The sequence below is a fragment of the Entelurus aequoreus genome, linkage group LG07 (genome assembly GCF_033978785.1).
Source record: "Entelurus aequoreus isolate RoL-2023_Sb linkage group LG07, RoL_Eaeq_v1.1, whole genome shotgun sequence".
NCBI lineage: Eukaryota > Metazoa > Chordata > Actinopteri > Syngnathiformes > Syngnathidae > Entelurus > Entelurus aequoreus.
In genome coordinates, this window is record NC_084737.1 from 53,789,126 (window position 1) to 53,807,990 (window position 18,865).

An 18,865-nucleotide genomic window follows, 5' to 3' on the forward strand; every position below is an offset into this window, starting at 1 on the left:
GCTGGACATTAAAAATCCCTACAGGCAGCCTATGGACCGACTCAACTGACACTGATTTTATGACCTAGTATATACAATAATATAAACCAAGTCATTGTATTTCATTTAGGATTATTTCATATCTTCATTTAAATAAAAATATTTTTTTATCTTTTTTAGATACAGTCAATAAATTTGAACATGTATCATAACATGGAAATCTAAGAGAATGTGTTGTAATTGAGGATGCTTGTGGACTGGGATTCTTTATTTTTTATTTACACATTTTTATTTAAAAAAAAAACGTTTTTCCAACGTATTACATTTTAGACGATTTCTCTTAGTTATTATTTCTCCGGCTGTAGAAAAGACCCGCTCACAGGGCACAGAGGAGGCGTCAATGCAACACAGTTCGCGTATCGGTCACCTGACCGAAACAGCTCATGATCGGTCACGTGACTTTCTAAAAGCGGTACGCGCACCGACACAGGGTTTTGCTCTATGAGCTCGACGCATGCGCCGATGCATCGATGTTGCCGGACCCATCACTAATAGAGACATATATAATAGTCTCCTTTTCAGGTGAGAGAGGACACTAAAGGCAGTGCCTTTAAGGCCCGCCCCCAATATTGTTGTCCGGGTGGAAATCGGGAGAAATTCGGAAGAATGGTTGCCCCGGGAGATTTTCGGGAGGGGCACTGAAATTCGGGAGTCTCCCGGGAAAATCGGGAGGGTTGGCAAGTGTGGCGCCATAGCACGAACAGTAACAAACATTTTCAGTGTCTCCGTCTGTGTTTTATAAGTATTTGTAAAATACAAAACATTATGGCCGTTAGCAAAGAAAAATTGATTGATTGAGACTTTTATTAGTAGGTTGCACAGTGAAGTACATATTCCGTACAATTGACCACTAAATGGTAACAACCGAATACGTTTTTCAACTTGTTTAAGTCGGGGTCCACTTAAATTGATTCATGATACAGATATATACTATCAGATATATACTATCATCATAATACAGACATCACACAAGATAATCACATTAATTATTTACATTATTTACAATCCGGGGTGTGGAGGGGGGGTTAGGTTTGGTTGTTATCATCAGTCATCAACAATTGAGAACAGAAAAATGGATATTGGAACATTGTAGGTCTGACTTGGTGGGATATGTACAGCAAGTAGTGGACAGAGAGAGAGAGAGAGAGAGAGAGAGAGAGAGAGAGAGAGAGAGAGAGAGAGAGAGAGAGATCAGAAGGCATAAGAAAAAGTATCTGTATTTGATTGTTTACATTTGATTATCAACAATCTGGGTAGGGTGTTAGTTTAGGGTTGTAGCTGCCTGGAGCTGTACTTTTATTGCGGTTTTGAAGGAGGATAGAGATGCCCTTTCTTTTATACCTGTTGGGAGCGCATTCCACATTGATGTGGCATAGAAAGAGAATGAGTTAAGACCTTTGTTAGCCGCACGGTTTCATAAGCCACAGGATTTAAAGCGTTGGAAAAATACTGTATGTTTTAGAAGTGATTAAACAACAGGAGGACGTACGTCAATGTCCCGCTGCTCTGCCTCTTCACCTGTTAAATCACCCAGTATGCATAATGGCTGCTCTCTCCAGTTATGCTAATTATATGTGGGCCAAATAACCCTGACTATTGACTGTGAGTGAGGTTTGTACCGCTTCAGTCTGTTCCCGCGGGGCACGGAGACGGCATCCCCGTTCCTATTGATAGCCAATGGCTGTCTTCACCGGTGACACCGATGACAAAACTGTCCATTCGCCGTTGAGGAAATAGTAGATGAAGCAAACTCCAATCCGCGTCGAAGGGTGTGAACTACAATCTTTCACAGCGTCGCTGTGTCTTTTACGGCAGCGCTGCTTCCCCCTTCTGCATCGTCTCGTCTCTCTATTTCAAGAACGGACGCACAATCAGGATTTTGCAGCCCAGACAACACAGTAGGTATGACAATGGCGCTCCCCTCACTCGATAATACCATTGTGCGGTGTGGTAGCAGAAAGCAAGCGAACTTAACATTGTTGCTATTGTCGATTTGACGTAGCTGGCTAGCGTGGGTGAAGAAAGGAAGAAGGGGATGCTGGTAACTATGTGGCCGCTCTTGTCAGCGTGGCGTGAACGTGGCGTGAACTGCAACTCTCGTGGGTGTTTTATCGCTGTAATGTGATACCTCTGGCAACCGTTGCTCGGCGTCAAAATGTCCTGCTTAGTAACGACACTCCGCGATAGCCGGCTAGCTAGCGCAGCACAAGCTAACAGAGAGCAGTCAACAGCAGCCGAGAAGATACACAGCTAGGATACTGGTCATAAATAGGTCAATATGTGAACAATTGAGGTATGTCCGTCCGTTTTTCATTATTTCATTGATCAAAGAGCATTAGTTGTACACTAATGTATAGCAATCTAGAGCAGTGGTTTTTAACCTGGGTTCGATCGAACCCTAGTCGGTCTCAGGGGTTCGGCGGAGCCTCCGCCACGGATGTAAAGACACATCCGACTTATCGTGTAAATAAAAACTTCTCCCTATCGGCGTATTATGGATACCCCCAAACAATGTTACCTCTAATTTTCCATCTGATTTGCAGGTTGTTTGATTGATCGATTGAAACTTTTACTAGCAGATTGCAAAGGAAGAGAATACATTATATGAAACAGTACAGTTTACACAGTACAGTACATATTCCGTACAATTGACTACTAAATGGTAACACCCGAATAAGTTTTTCAACTTGTTTAAGTCGGGGTCCACGTTAAAGGCCTACTGAAACCCACTACTACCGACCACACAGTCTGATAGTTTATATATCAATGATGAAATCTTAACATTGCAACACATGCCAATACGGCCGGGTTAACTTATAAAGTGCAATTTTAAATTTCCCGCTAAACTTCCGGTTGGAAAGGTCTTTGGATGATGCGTATGCGCGTGACGTCACGACGGCAACGGGAGTATTCGTACCCAATGTGTCACCATACAAACTGCTCTGTTTTCATCAAACAATTCCACAGTATTCTGGACATCTGTGTTGGTGAATTTTTGCAATTTGTTTAATGGACAATGGAGATTGCAAAGAAGAAAGTTGTAGGTGGGATCGGTGTATTAGCGGCTGGCTGTAGCAACACAACAAGGAGTACTTACTTGGATAGCAGACGCGCTAGCCGATGCTAGCCGCCAACGCATCTGTGATCGGGTGAAGTCCTTCGTCGCGCCGTCGATCGCTGGAACGCAGGTGAGCACGGGTGTTGATGAGCAGATGAGGGCTGCCTGGCATAGGTGGAGCTAGGGCTGGGCGATATGACTAAAAAATGTATCACGATATAAGTGTTTCATATCAGTCGATATCGATAATTATTGATAAAAAAAAAAAAAAGCTATTCTAAATAAAGACCAGGAGAAAAAAGGCTGAATTTAAATACTTTTATTTTAAATATAACCTTTAACCTTTAGAACGAGGTCAGCATTATGAAAAACAGTCAGATAAATGAAAATACTGGTCGATGTGCAAATATTGACATTAAATAAATGCTTAATCCAACAAAATGTGCAAAATATTGTAACTAAGAAATGAGTAGTGTACAACTCAGGCTTTAAAGCCATATTGGTAACAATATATGCAAATAAATAACAGTCACATTAAGCAAGCAGAAACAAACATGTCTTACAGAATATTGTAAACATCGGAATAAACTTGCGCCTGAACATCTGTGACAAATCAAACCTGTTACCCTCTTCAGTCATTTATGGAAAAATCAAACCAACTTCAGTATCTCCTTTTCCACGGATTCCCTGCACATTGTGTAAAGCTTAGAATAGCTGTCTTGGAAAAGTGCTTTCGGCCAGGTAGAACATAACGGGGGTCGAGCGCGTGTATATGATTCTTGTACCCAGACTTCTCAACTATGCTGAGCGCTAGCATGTCCTTCGCTAATTGATACACCACTGCATCCGTTATTTCTTTATAACGTTTTGAATTTGTGTCGTATGGCACTGCTGCCGAGTAATACTGTCTGCGGCAACAACAGACCACCATCGAGACGATGGTGGTCTGTTGTTGCCGCTTCGGTGCTGTTCCACTTGCACCGGCTGATGTTGATGGTTGTGGCTGTTTGATACTGCTGTACTCCAGCGGGTGAGAGCGACTCAGGTGCTAAAATAAGTTTGTCGTGTTCCCAGACTTGGTCGGGACGACGACCTTGCAAAGTTTGCAGATAGTATTACTATGATTCGTATCGGATTTTAAAAAATCCAAAATACTGCCAAACTGGGGACGTGACGTTCTTTTTTTATTTACAATTTCCTCTCGTGCTGCCGCGCTCATATTCCCGTTTGGTTTCACTCCTCGTCGTCAGCTAGCTGTTGTTGCTTTTTTTTTTCCTATTAGCATTTCCCAGAATGCCTTGCGGTTCAGGCTCTGCCTTTCTTCCTATTTTTTTCTAAAGAACTCAGTGAAATTATCGAACGTTCTATCGACCCCATTTTCTATTGATATTGATCACATGTCTATCGCGATATATATTGTTATTGTTTTATCGCCCAGCCCTAGGTGGAGCGCTAATGTTTTAATCATAGCTCTGTGAGGTCCGGTTGCTAAGTTGCTAAGTTAGCTTCGGCGTCGTTAGCAACAGCATTGTTAAGCTTTGCCAGGCTGAGAATTATTAACCGTGTAGTTACATGTCCGTGGTTTAATAGTATTGTTGATCTTCTGTCTATCCTTCCAGTCAGGGATTTATTTATTTTGTTTCTATCTGCATTGGAGCCAGATGCTATCACGTTAGCTCAGTAGCTAAAGAGCTTCGCTGAAGTATTGTCGTGGAGATAAAAGTCACTGTGAATGTCCATTTCGCGTTCTCGACTCTCATTTTCAAGAGGATATAGTATCCGAGGTGGTTTAAAATACAAATCCGTGATCCACAATAGAAAAAGGAGAGTGTGTGGAATCCAATGAGACCTTGTACCTAAGTTACGGTCAGAGCGAAAAAATATACACCCTGCACTGCCTCTCTAGTTCTTCACTCTTAACGTTCCTCATCCACAAATCTTTCATCCTCGCTCAAATTAATGGGGTAATTGTCGCTTTCTCGGTCCGAATCTCTCTCGCTCCATTGTAAACAACGGGGAATTGTGAGGAATCCTACCTCCTGTGACGTCACGCTACTTCCGGTATAGGCAAGGCTTTTTTTTATCAGCGACCAAAAGTTGTGAACTTTATCGTCGTTGATCTATACTAAATCCTTTCAGCAAAAATATGGCAATATCGCGAAATGATCAAGTATGACACATAGAATGGATCTGCTATCCCCGTTTGAATAAAAACATTTCATTTCAGTAGGCCTTTAATCAATTCATGGTAATGTGTGTAAAGAGTGTAATTTGTTGTGAGTTCATGCACTGTGTTGGTTTTGTTCTTTGAACAAGGTGATGTTCATGCACAGTTCATTTTGTGCACCAGTAAAAAAACATAACTTTTTCTTGAATTGAAAAAACATTCTATTTTTCACTAAAGAAGGGTTCGGTGAATGCGCATATGAAACTGGTGAGGTTCGGTACCTCCAACAAGGTTAAGAACCACTGATCTAGAGTAAACCTGTGACAGGATTTGTTCTGAAGAAGTCACACTGGGCTTTAAAACGATCGAGTGATTTCTGTTACAGTTTAGGTGTTATTGTTTCTTTCTTGTGATAATCCAGATGATATATTGACTTGAATTGGTCTAATCCATGTTTGGACATTTATTTCCGGTTATGTTTGGCTTTTACTTCAATCAATGTGCCATTTTAGTGTCCTTAATAATGGTTCAGCTTCCAGTGTTTGTTAAAATTGTTAGCGCTCTTGCAGTTTGATCACTTTAAATTCCTTAGTGCCATTTTTGAAAAATCACACTTGACAGCTAGAGGAACGTGTACACAAGAGGAATGTAACAATGGTATGCTTATTGAAACGATTGTTTATCATTAGTTTTTTCTCCACTCAGATATGAGTTTTTAAGTTTCACTGTACCAACAAGACGTGTTCATTTAATCAGTGGCATTCATCCCAGGGTTTGGTGTGTCTATGTATCACCATGGATAGACAATGAGTCATCTTGGACTCACTTCCACTCACTCATTGATGAGGTCATTGTTTTGACTGAATGGGAGAAGCACAGTAGTTTCACAGTAAGATCAAAAGCAAGAGAGGTGTGATGACGTCAAACACCATCATGTTGTGGTGTGTATATTTAAGATTAGGATTAGTTTATTTCAAAGGGGACAATGCAATTTCATAAAACACATGGAAAAAGCCAGAATTAGCCAGAAGGCTAGTTTTCATCTGTAGTCCCCTGGCCATGATGTAAAAAAGGCAGTAAAATTACAATTTCAAAGAAAAAAAGCATACAATACACCTACGATATAATATAAAATCACATTTATCTTAGCATCAAAACAGGCTCATCTTTTAGTGCTGGCAGCTATAGGCGTTGCTAAGCCACTTTTTTTTTTTAATTGTGAAGGCTTTGTATGTTGTGACCAGTTTAACCTCCTCAGGTATTGAGTTCCACACATTTGCACTCCTTACTGACTCCTTTTCTCAAACATTTGTTTTGTTCTGTCTGTAATGCAAGTATGTGTGTGGATTTTTGTGCTAACAGCTAGACAACACAGTTTACAATGCAGGCTGGCTATTAACAGCCAGACCTTAACTTTTGCCTGAGGTTATTACCTTTGGAACAATCAAAGAGCATAGGCCTATTATTAACTTACTTCATCTAAATAAAGCTTTAGGTGCACAGGTGTGAGGAGCATCTCGGTTTCGCAGCCAAGCCCGCTTTTGTATTTTACACAGAAACAGCAAAGTATGGTGTTGCCATAATTTGTGTATGTGTATTTCACACAGTGTCAGCCGTAAGGGCGATCTGCATTCTATAAATAATAGAGGTGTGATGACGTCAAACACCATCATGTAGTGTTGTGTATACTACAACATTTGTTTAGTTCTGTCTGTTATGCAAGTATGTGTGTGAATCTTTGTGCTAACAGCTAGACAACACAGTTTACAATGCAGGCTGGCTATTAACAGCCAGACCTTAACTTTTACCTGAGGTTATTACCTTTGGAACGATCAAAGAGCATACGCCCATTATTAACTTACGTCATCTAAATAAAGCTTTAGGTGCACAGGTGTCAGGATCATCTCGGTTTCACATCCTGAACTTGATATATTTACATGATCTGATTAGGCTGTTGCATCCAGTTCAACAGGTTTAATTGACAATTCAGACGAGAGAAGTAAAAGAGTATCCAGCTCTCTTTCCATAGATAAAAGTTTTTTGGTGCCGTATTTCTCTTGTGTGCAGTAAATGCTGATTTTTACTGCTACAAGATATGTCCTGAGTAAATACCGTATTTTTCGGATTATAAATCGCAGTTTTTTTCATAGTTTGGCCGTGGGTGCGACATATACTCCGGAGCGATTAATGTGTGAAATTATTAACACATTACCGTAAAATATCAAATAATATTATTTATCTAATTCACGGAAGGGACGAAGCAAAATGTCAGCAATCGTCACACACACGTCAACCAATAAGAATTCGGCGGGGGAGGGTCATGGCAGAAGTGCATTGTGGGTCATGGGATGCTAACTGCTATATGCTACTGCCGTAGCTTTTGAAATAGATCATTTCTACATTAGCGGTAACTTATAAAAACTGAGAAGGGTTGAACAAAAATTACACCGAAAAGGAAATCATATACTGCAGATTACAAGCTGGACGTAGTGAAATATGCAGCAGAAAACGGCGATCGAGCAGCAGAAAGAAAGGACGCTAGCGGCGCATACCAGGAACGACAACGAGGAAGAAGATTTCATCGGATTTAGCGATCAGGAGTGACAGATTGTTTGGTAAACGTATAGCATGTTCTATATGTTATAGTTATTTGAATGACTCTTACCATAATATGTTACGTTAACATACCAGGCACGTTCTCAGTTGGTTATTTATGCGTCATATAACGTACACTTATTTAGCCTGTTGTTCACTATTCTTTATTTATTTTAAATTGCCTTTCAAATGTCTATTCTTGGTGTTGGATTTTATCAACTAAATTTCCCCCAAAAATGCGACTTATACTCGAGTGTGACGTATATATGTTTTTTTCCTTCTTTATTATGCATTTTCGGCCAGTGCGATTTATACTCCGGAGCGACTTATAATCTGAAAAATATGGTAATTGCTTTTGTATATTATCCATTTGTCAAATGCATTGTTCAGCAAAGTGTTGGCTTTTCAGTTCACTGTTGGATGTTCGTCATCATATTTTGCCATAGAACTGCGGACCGTACGTCTTTTAAAAATGTTGTTGCACTTGTACAATGATAAAGTTAATTCCGTGCTAAAGCTTTTTGTAATACAATGCATGGCTCATATAGAGTTTCAAATTCCATTACATTGTAATACTAGTGTGTACTGGTAATTTGTGTACATAAATTAAAATGATCCAGTTCAGCAGTAACCACAAATGCGAAATCCCAAACTAGGATCACCTTTTTTGGAGAACTGTTAAGAGCTCTGTGTGATGTTACCATAATTGTGCATGCTTATTTCACACAGTGTCAGCCGTCTGCGATCTGCATTCAATAAATAATAAAGGCATGATGACGTCAAATCCCATCATGTAGGGTTGTGTATACTACATTTGTTTTGTTCTGTCTGTTATGGCTTTGGATACTACTACCTCTGTTGGTGGATTTGTTGTCCGTGATGTACAAAACATATAAAGGAATTTAACAGTGATGCCAGTGAGGTAAAAAAAAAAGAAATAGAGGAATTTCAAAATATCAGCCAGGGTTTAAGGGGGCCCTTTTGGGGTTTGAAGTTGAAGAGATTTTGTCATGCTTTGGAAGGAATTCCTTACATAGATACTCCTGTAAAAATGCAAGTAAACTTACCAATGGTTTCTAGATGCTAGAGACAGAAAATCCCACTTCCTTTTTCCTAACTGTACCACATTATTAGTTCAATGTTTTGGTTGACAAAATATCTTTACCATATCAATATTAGCCATTCCAAGAGTGCACAACATCCATAGTTACTGTAATTTCCAGACTAAGCCGTCTGTACCCACTACATTTAAAAACGATTTTTTTCCATATATTAGATATGTTGGGGAATTAGTTATTTACACAGAAATATTTTGTAAATGTTTATGTACATACCTTAATTATGTCCAAACGGTCTGCCTCACAATACGAAGGTCCTGAGTAGTCGTGAGTTCAATCCCGGCCTCTGGATCTTTCTGTGTGGAGTTTGCATGTCCTCCCCGTGACTGCGTGGGTTCCCTCCGGGTACTCCGGCTTCCTCCCACCTCCAAAGACATGCACCTGGGGATAGGTTGATTGGCAACACTAAATTGGCCCTAGTGTGTGAATGTGAGTGTGAATGTTGTCTGTCTATCTGTGTTGGCCCTGCGATGAGGTGGCGACTTGTCCAGGGTGTACCCCGCCTTCCGCCCGATTGTAGCTGAGATAGGCTCCAGCGCCCCCGCGACCCCGAAGGGAATAAGCGGTAGAAAATGGATGGATGGATGGTGCTTGTCACACGGCAGTAAAACAGCTAATCAAACAAAATAGAAGTTATCGTCATGGAACCACTAGCTGCGGAGGCTAGCTCTTCAATAAGTTTAACAGCCTCCATAAATCCACTGTGACGTTTTGGTGAATTTACGTAACTGAAACTATATAAAAAATGCCATTGTAAGTTAATAATACTAACAAAGACACTCGTAAACGTGCTAGCATAGTAGCTAATGCTAACAAAGCCATCTTAATTACATTACCATAGCATGTACAAATATGCATAAAAACACTCCTACAGACATCACACATGGGACGGTTTAGTAAGTACAAGTTGTTTCAGTTATACTGTTAAACTTACAAACCTCGCTTGGAGTAATACATGAAGAATCCATAAGAGTATAAACGCTGTTTACAACTAGATACTTTTTTTTATATCTGACTCAGTCCTCTTTCGTTTGAGGAAATGAATTGGATGTACAGTATATGCGATGCGTCTTCAATGTGAATGGTCCTGCGCTACAGGTGGCATTCATCCCACCAGAATGTCATCATAAAGCGATAACCGTCATAATTATTAGCCAAAATAAAAGGTTACAAAACAGTTGACAATGGAGCAGAAAATGGGTGAACTCACACTGAGACACCCTCTCCAAGCAGACATCAAAGCAAAATGTCCTCTTACACTGCCAGAGCTAAACAACTTGTCCTCTTTCTTCTTAATCTTCTACGCTCGATAATTAGGCTCAGAAAATGTTGACTTTGATTGCACAAAATCCATGAAATTGCCACAAATGGGCAAGTGCCGAGACTCAATCCAAGTTTATTTATACAGCCCTTAATCACAAATGCCTCAAAGGGCAGTTAAAGCCATGTTTACGTCTGTAAACACTGCAGTGCCTGTGACATCATGACGTCATGTCTGCATACAGGTCAGGTTGCATTCACATTAGAAATCACATTTTCTTTTTGTATGTGAACGGCAGTGTAAACGTAGTCACACTCACGTGAACAGCTCCTTGAACACTTCCTTGTTTCTTCTTCGCTCCCAGACTAGGTCTAACACTGCTGAAAGCCAGCCGCTGCCCTCTGCAGCCCACACTGGGTAGTTACAGTTCACTACACAATATTCCCATAGCTACAATACTTTTTCCCTATATACTCACTACTTTCATCCTCTTTAAGGCCTCACTAGTTAACATATACTATAACGCGGTCTAAACTCAACATTTGTTGAATCATTCAAAGCATTAACTCTTTGATTTTTCATTGCTTCACACGCAGGCTAGCTTAAGGCGGGAAGATACACAACGTAAGTCAGGTGTTGCTGTATTTCTGTCACGCACCTAAGCTGTACATTGTTTCTGACTGGTTTAAATTGTGTGGTGTCTTGTGGTTGGTTAAATGTAGGAACACCTCTGATAAGCACACACAGATTGTATTACACGTACGCACTAATGAATGTGCGTGTAAGTTGTATTACACGCTCATAATTCTGGATGCGCGCGCTCAAATCTTCCACAGCAGAAGTGACGCAAAAGTCACGTGTAAGTAGACAGCCTATTGAGGGTTCTTTCTGATTAGGGACAGACGGACAACTTAAAACATACGTAAGCGGATCTTAAACACATGGATCTGAATACACAACCTCGGATTGATAAACAAACACACACATTAGTACATGCGCACATGAATTTGATTACACGCGCACCGCTTGAGATATAATTTTGCTACAATAATACTCCCATTCGCGGCTTTTATGTTCAGGTTTTTTTTTTTTATATAATGTGTGTGTTTGGCGAGCAAGACGGTCTGCAAGAGTGGTCACTCTTTTGCATCGGTTTCTGCAGCTGCAGGCGTTTACACTACAGTAGTTATGATAACCGCTTTATAACTCCCGATGGTTAATATTACCTTATTAAATTAAAATTATCAAAGAACCGTCATTCATAACTGCACTTTGGTACAGACGAACTGACTGGCGCTAGCTTTCTAGCTATCTTAAAGGCCTACTGAAAGCCACTACTACCGACCACGCAGTCTGATAGTTTATATATCAATGATGAAATCTTAACATTATAACACATGCCAATACGGCCGGGTTAACTTATAAAGTGACATTTTAAATTTGACGCTAAACTTCCGGTTCGAAACGCCTCTGAGGATGACGTATGCGCGTGACGTAGCCCGGCGAACACGGGTATGCCTTCCACATTGAAGCCAATACGAAAAAGCTCTGTTTTCATTTCATAATTCCACAGTAGTCTGGACATCTGTGTTCGTGAATCTGTTGCAATCATGTTCATTGCATTATGGAGAAAGAAGCTGAGCAAGCAAAGAAGAAAGTTGTCGGTGCTAAATGGACGTATTTTTCGAACGTAGTCAGCAACAACAGTACACAGCCGGCGCTTCTTTGTTTACATTCCCAAAAGATGCAGTCAAGATGGAAGAACTCGGATAACAGAGACTCTAACCAGGAGGACTTTTGACTTCGATACACAGACGCCTGTAGAGAACTGGGACAACACAGACTCTTACCAGGATTACTTTGATTTGGATGACAAAGACGCAGACGTGCTACTGTGAGTATGCGGCTTTGGCTTCTAAACATTTGATCGCTTGACCGTATGTGCGCAACTTTTTTTTGCGTATGTACGTAACTTTTTTAAAATATATAAGCTTTATGAACCTTGGGTTAGGTGAACGGTCTTTTGGGCTGAGTGATTGTGTGTGTTGATCAGGTGTTTGAATTGTATTGGCGTGTTCTATGGAGCTAGGAGCTAGCATAGGAGCTAGGAGTTAGCATAACAAAGACGTAGGTGTTTTTATGCAGGATTAATTTGTGTCATATTAAATATAAGCCTGGTTGTGTTGTGGCTAATAGAGTAAATATATGTCTTGTGTTTATTTACTGTTTTAGTCATCCCCAGCTGAATACCAGGTACCGTGAGTATGCAGCCTTGGCTGCTAAACATTTGATAGCTTGACCGTACGTGCGCGTCACGTACGTAACTTTTTAAAAATATATGAGCTTTATGAACCTTGGGTTAGGTGAACGGTCTTTTGGGCTGAGTGATTGTGTGTGTTGATCAGGTGTTTGAATTGTATTGGCGTGTTCTATGGAGCTAGGAGCTAGCAGAGGAGCTAGGAGCTAGCATAACAAACACGTAGGTGTTTTTATGCAGGATTAATTTGTGGCATATTAAATATAAGCCTGGTTGTGTTGTGGCTAATAGAGTATATATATGTCTTGTGTTTATTTACTGTTGTAGTCATTCCCAGCTGAATATCAGGTACCGTGAGTATGCAGCCTTGGCTGCTAAACATTTGATAGCTTGACCGTATGTGCGCGTCACGTACGTAACTTTTTAAAAATATATAAGCTTTATGAACCTTGGGTTAGGTGAACGGTCTTTTGGGCTGAGTGATTGTGTGTGTTGATCAGGTGTTTGAATTGTATTGGCGTGTTCTATGGAGCTAGGAGCTAGCAGAGGAGCTAGGAGCTAGCATAACAAACACGTAGGTGTTTTTATGCAGGATTAATTTGTGGCATATTAAATATAAGCCTGGTTGTGTTGTGGCTAATAGAGTATATATATGTCTTGTGTTTATTTACTGTTGTAGTCATTCCCAGCTGAATATCAGGTCACCCCCGGCTCTCACAGCATCTTCCCTATCTGAATAGCTTCAACTCCCCACTAGTCCTTCACTTGCACTTTACTCATCCACAAATCTTTCATCCTCGCTCAAATTAATGGGGAAATTGTCGCTTTCTCGGTCCGAATCTCTCTCACTTCATGCGGCCATCATTGTAAACAATAGGGAACTTTGCGTATATGTTCAACTGACTACGTCACGCTACTTCCGGTAGGGGCAAGCCTTTTTTTTATCAGATACCAAAAGTTGCAATCTTTATCGTCGTTGTTCTATACTAAATCATTTCAGCAAAAATATGGCAATATCGCGAAATGATCAAGTATGACACATAGAATAGATCTGCTATCCCCGTTTAAATAAAAAAAAGTCATTTCAGTAGGCCTTTAAATGCTTAGATGTAAACAACAGACATTAACGTCATTATGAAACGTTTGTTAAAATATTTTAGTGTGTGCATAAGTACTTTTTTAGCACATTCAACAATACCAATACCTAATATTGATAACCATGGTCATTTTGGTCAACATTACTTTGTTTAGCCATTTTGTTTATTGTTTTGGTTGTGTATATTTGAGGGTACCCCACCCCTTCCTTAACAGATACCGAACCTATTTTATTGATTTTAGATTTTATAATTTTCCTTGTCTCCCACCGTGGTAACAGTGAAGCCAAGTGCTACATACCCTTCATCATTCTGGTGTGGCAAAAAAGCATGTTCCCAGAGATCACGTAAGCCCCCCCTGGCATCGCACCGCAACCCCCAAAGGGGGGGGGGGGGGGGGTATGCCACACTATTTCAGAAGGACTGGTGTAGGCTCAGATCAAGGAACAACGAGCATGCTATTAAAGTTGACTGTTGTAAGTCTTGAGTCTCTTAGATTGCTAAAAATGCCAGGAGTAAATCAATAATCAACAATATACCAGTGTGCAGCTTTTTAAACGCATCATTACGAAACACTTGTTTCTTTTTGAGCAAGTTAGATAGCTTGTTTTAGATTTTTGTTTTTATTGCTATTTTAACTGGTGTATTTATTTTTTTACTTGAAAAAAATGATATATTGTTTTTTAGCACTTTGTCTGTCCTTGCTTTTAAATGGACAAAAGTTTAATAGGTAGTTTTGTGAAGTGAAGTATATTTATATAGCGCTTTGAGTCACTAGAGAAAAGTGCTATATATTTACATAGTGAACCCCATTATCTAAGTTACATTTAAACCAGTGCGGGTGGCGCTGGGAGCAGGTGGGTAAAGTGTCTTGCCCAAGGACACAACGGCAGTGACTAGGATGGCGGAAGCGGGTATCAAACCTAGAACTCTCAAGTTGCTGGCACGGCCGCTCTACCAACCGAGCTACACCGCCCAAGCCCAACAGCCAAATGAGTAGCATAATTACAGTACAAAAATGATTTATGAATACATTAGTCATCTTTGTTGTTGGCACATGCCTAAAAATAACTTGAGCTCAATTTAAAAGTTGATGGCTAAATTGGAGCCACTGTATATGTGTACGCTTTATAATCCGATCGACTAATCGTTAGGATAGTCCTTGACTAGTTGATAGGTGTGTAACGATTCGCTTTAACAATGTTTTGATTGGATTCCAAATTTGTGGTTGCCGATACTATTTAGGGAAGATGTTATAGTTGAAATCGATCAGTAATTTTTTAGCAAAAAAAAAATCAAGCAGTATGACTGTGAAACAAATACTGGATATTGGACACTACTTTTACCAAAATGTCTAAATTTGCATCAAGAGCAAAGTGGGCAGCAGAACTGTGATTGGTCAACTTTTGCTGAGGAGAGTCCCAAAGTACAGGTGACCAGACATAATGCTTGAAATGCACAAAATAGCATATGAGAGACCGCAACAATGACTGAACATTTGCAGGCAAACTGTTTGCTATGTGTATTGTGTACTTAATATTACATATTGGTGCACTTTGAAAACAATTTCTGAGTATGTTGTTTGCAGCTTGTTGTGGTGTTTGCAATGATGCTCGATTTGCACAAAACATTTGCTCATCAATAAACAAAATTCTGAAACAGTTTTTTTTATTTACAATGAAATAGCTTACTGGTGCGCAATGACCCGAACATCCCAATAGCAATGCAAATTAGCTCGTCCTCTGTCACGACTTGTTCAGGCGTTGCACAGAACACCTTTACGCACTTATTTTCTGGCTTTTTTTGCAAGACGTACATTAAAAGTTTTTTTTTTTCAATGATTAGTTAAGGGACAAGCGGTAGAAAATGGATGGATGGATAGTTCCAGCACCAACAGTGATCTGGATGGTGGGGTCATCATTGCTCATTACTACACAAGAAGGTAGATATCTATTCAATGACGGCTTCCCCTGGTGTTTTGGCTGATAATTGCAAGCAAAGTGCTCAAGAGCATCACGATGCAGTCAGGAGGCTGTGATTAATGTGGACACTGTATCACAATGGCGATTTAAAGAGGACCTATTATGCAAAACCAACTTTTTTTACGTATTAGTATACCGGTTTTTGTGTAATTGGGAATTGCATAAGTCACAAAAATCAAACCATGTAAGCATTGCATAGATATTTGTAAAACAAGCTAGGCCTTCCTTCATACTTCCTCCAAACAAACCGTTTGGATTTGACACAATTTAGGAAGTTTTTCCAACATGTGACGTCAGCGGATATCTCCATATATTGTAGAGGTTTGACTGAAGAGCTTTGGCAAGTCCGCCATTGTAGTCCTGCACTGTAGTCAATAAGCTCCTTATTTTCCTCTGTTGTTGTTGGACAGACTGCCTTTTATATGCACATGCATCCTCCGCTGTTGCCATTTTTAATACAAAGTTATGTGTAGTTCTAACTTAAATCTGTCAGTAGACTTCATATAGAAGTGCTAAAAACAATTACATGGATGACAGGGAAAAGACGCAGTCGAAGTGGAAGCACATAAATACGAACGCATCCTGAAGAGATGGTCAGAAAGCACCATTACATGTTATGCAGACCACAGGGAAGTGTTTTAAATGTAGAAAAAAATCATACTATAACCTGTTTTAAAAGTTCAGAAAGTACAAACGTATGGAACAACATGATTTCTTAACATCTGTTTTTAAGGCCATGAAAGACATTGTTGGACTTGTGTTTAAGTAGCGAATTTGATGGACATTGACTAATGTCTGATTGTTCTTTTTAGCTGTTGTTAAGCAATTAGGTTATGTGTGTATTGTATATTTTGGAGTTGCTCCCCCTGTTGCAAGTCAAATATCCTGCAGTTGCTTTAAGGGTGTGACGTTAATGATTTGCCTCAATGTTTAGATGTTTATGTTGCTTCCCAGCTTTCCAGTAATGTTCAGTTCCCACAATATTCGGTGATATCAAGATACAGTATGTCATTGCTATGGAGTATACGGCCCACAATCTAGTTATATATTTTTTTAATGCTAAACATTGCAGTGTACACGCTACAACAACATACCAATCAATTGTATGACACAATTTCCGAAAAAAAAGCCTCTAATGTGTAAGAAAAGTAAATAAATCAAACATTATTTTACAGTTTATTTTCAAGTACATAGACTGTACAAAGTAGACATTGAAGTGGTCACTGCAAACTTGATCGTGTTGTCGACTCAGCTCCACTTGACAAGAGTGACCGCTTCAGCACAGCACCAACCTTTCTCCGCGCACCAATCTTTTTTTTTTCCCCCCCCGGCAAAATCCCTAATGAAATGATTTACACATGCAAGGACAGCACGTGTGTGTGCGGCATTTTTGTATCTATGGATACGCTTGTTTGCTACCAAGTGCTTCAGTCCAAGGCAACAGCCACCGGACAGATGTCTTGTAAAGCAGCTTGTCAACAAGGAGTTAAAGTTAGGTGTTACAACAATTGTGCAAGATCAACATTAGCTACATGTAAACCACATGCACATTTACTGTATGTGAATTCCACAGGAATGTTTGTGTAGTTTAATGATGGCTCTACAGCCTCTCCATCTTGGTTGATGGCATAGGAGCAGTGCCTTCATAATTACAGGGTTTTGGATTGCCATTTAGATCGAAACCAAGCATGTGTGCGGGACACATGTTAAACATTTTTAAATTAATAAAATTGGCAACCACTATTTTCTGGATCATATTTATTTCAAAGAAGTACTAAACTGTGATTAAAGTGTAGCTTTTTATCCAGTTGCTGTAGTTTTGTTACTTGCGAGTAGCAGTTTGTTTGTACTTTTGGAATAACATCAATGGCTATAACATGAATCATCTTTTTTTAAATTTGGTTCCAAGAGTATCAGGGCAGTCTGCTGCAGCCAGGAGTAGTTATTTCTTCTCAGTTTATGTTGTCCTGCTTGCTCTGATGTCTACAAAATAAATAATTCCATGTTTATTTGTCCACATTTTACACACGATTGATTTGTGACAAAGTTGGATTAGCCGCTAAACTAGCGAAAAAGACGGCGCCTTTGCAACATTACTACTTGGTTTGAGGAATCGTAGGGTAAATTATTTTAATCTAATCGTGTCATGTACAGAATAATAGATGTGATGTATTTTGGGATAAATGCTTGGAAATGCAGCTTTTTTTTGCCACTGTTTTATTGATCTGAGAGTGGGCAGGTATACCTAAATATTCGTATGTGTCTACAAAAGGTAAAGTAGTAGTGATTTTGTTCTTCGAGATGTATATTTAAACTGTGTACATTTTCAAAAGATAACTTCTGGTACTGTTGGAGAGGCGGGGGATAGAGGGTTTCAATTGCAATCTAAACGGAACACATCCACACACCAACTTTTTGCAGACATACTCAAAAAGTGAGTTATGAAGTGTAGCAAAATGTACACCAATACATATCTACACCACAAGGAAGTGTGTTAAACATAAAATAAAATAATCATAGGCCCTCATTAGCAGAAACTCATAGGTCTTCAAGACTGATCATTTGAGAAAGACTTTAAGCAACAACGGCAAAATTGTCCCATGAGCAATGAAGTGTTAAGGAGTGGCAGGCAAAGGGCGATTCCCTGAGCCAGACTGACGTCAGTGGAACACAACCCACAACATGTTGACAAGACAAATAGCAGTAGCAAGGCAGCAATTGGTACAAAGTGCAAGTTTCCACATTTGGGATTTGGGTATTTTGAAAGTGTGAGAATTTCCACTTGTTGGTTACTAAAGTCATCTGCAATAAACTATTGTTTTTGTTTCTTTTTTCCCCCATCTGAAGTCAGCAGTAGGAAGCCTCCACCTCCAGTCCCACCCCGCACCACTTCCAAACCCCTGATCTCAGTGACGCTTCAGAGCAGCACAGAGTCCGCTCAAGACACATACCTTGACCAACAGGACCACGGCAGTGAAAACAGCCAGTCGGGACGCAGCAATTCTTCAGAGAGTCTCTGTAGCATTCGAACTGGCGATTTGGCAAAGAGGAGCCAGCCTCCAGTGACTTCCCCTGCTGTAACCTCTGCACCCCCTGTTCCAGCTCCTCGTGAACTTCTCCCTACCACAACGTCCTCTACCACCACTGTTTCCACATCTACCCGGCCCCAAAATGATACCCTGAACTGTTGTGTCTTTCTGGAGCAGCCCCCCACTGCACCCAAAAGAAAACTATCCTCTATTGGAATTCAGGTCAGATTTGTTGGCTTTTTGGTTGTACTGGATGCAGTTCCAG

At 40.0% G+C, this 18,865-nt stretch overlaps 1 protein-coding gene across 1 annotated transcript in view; it reads left to right on the forward strand.

Annotated features, from left to right (window-relative positions):
- Window positions 1–18,865, forward strand: part of dlgap4a (discs, large (Drosophila) homolog-associated protein 4a) — a 271,658-nt gene that overhangs the window by 246,741 nt on the left and 6,052 nt on the right. Inside the window, exon 7 of the mRNA XM_062053960.1 lies at window positions 18,419–18,822. Within this exon, the coding sequence (XP_061909944.1) occupies window positions 18,419–18,822 (404 nt within the window). The remainder of the gene's footprint in view (window positions 1–18,418; window positions 18,823–18,865) is intronic.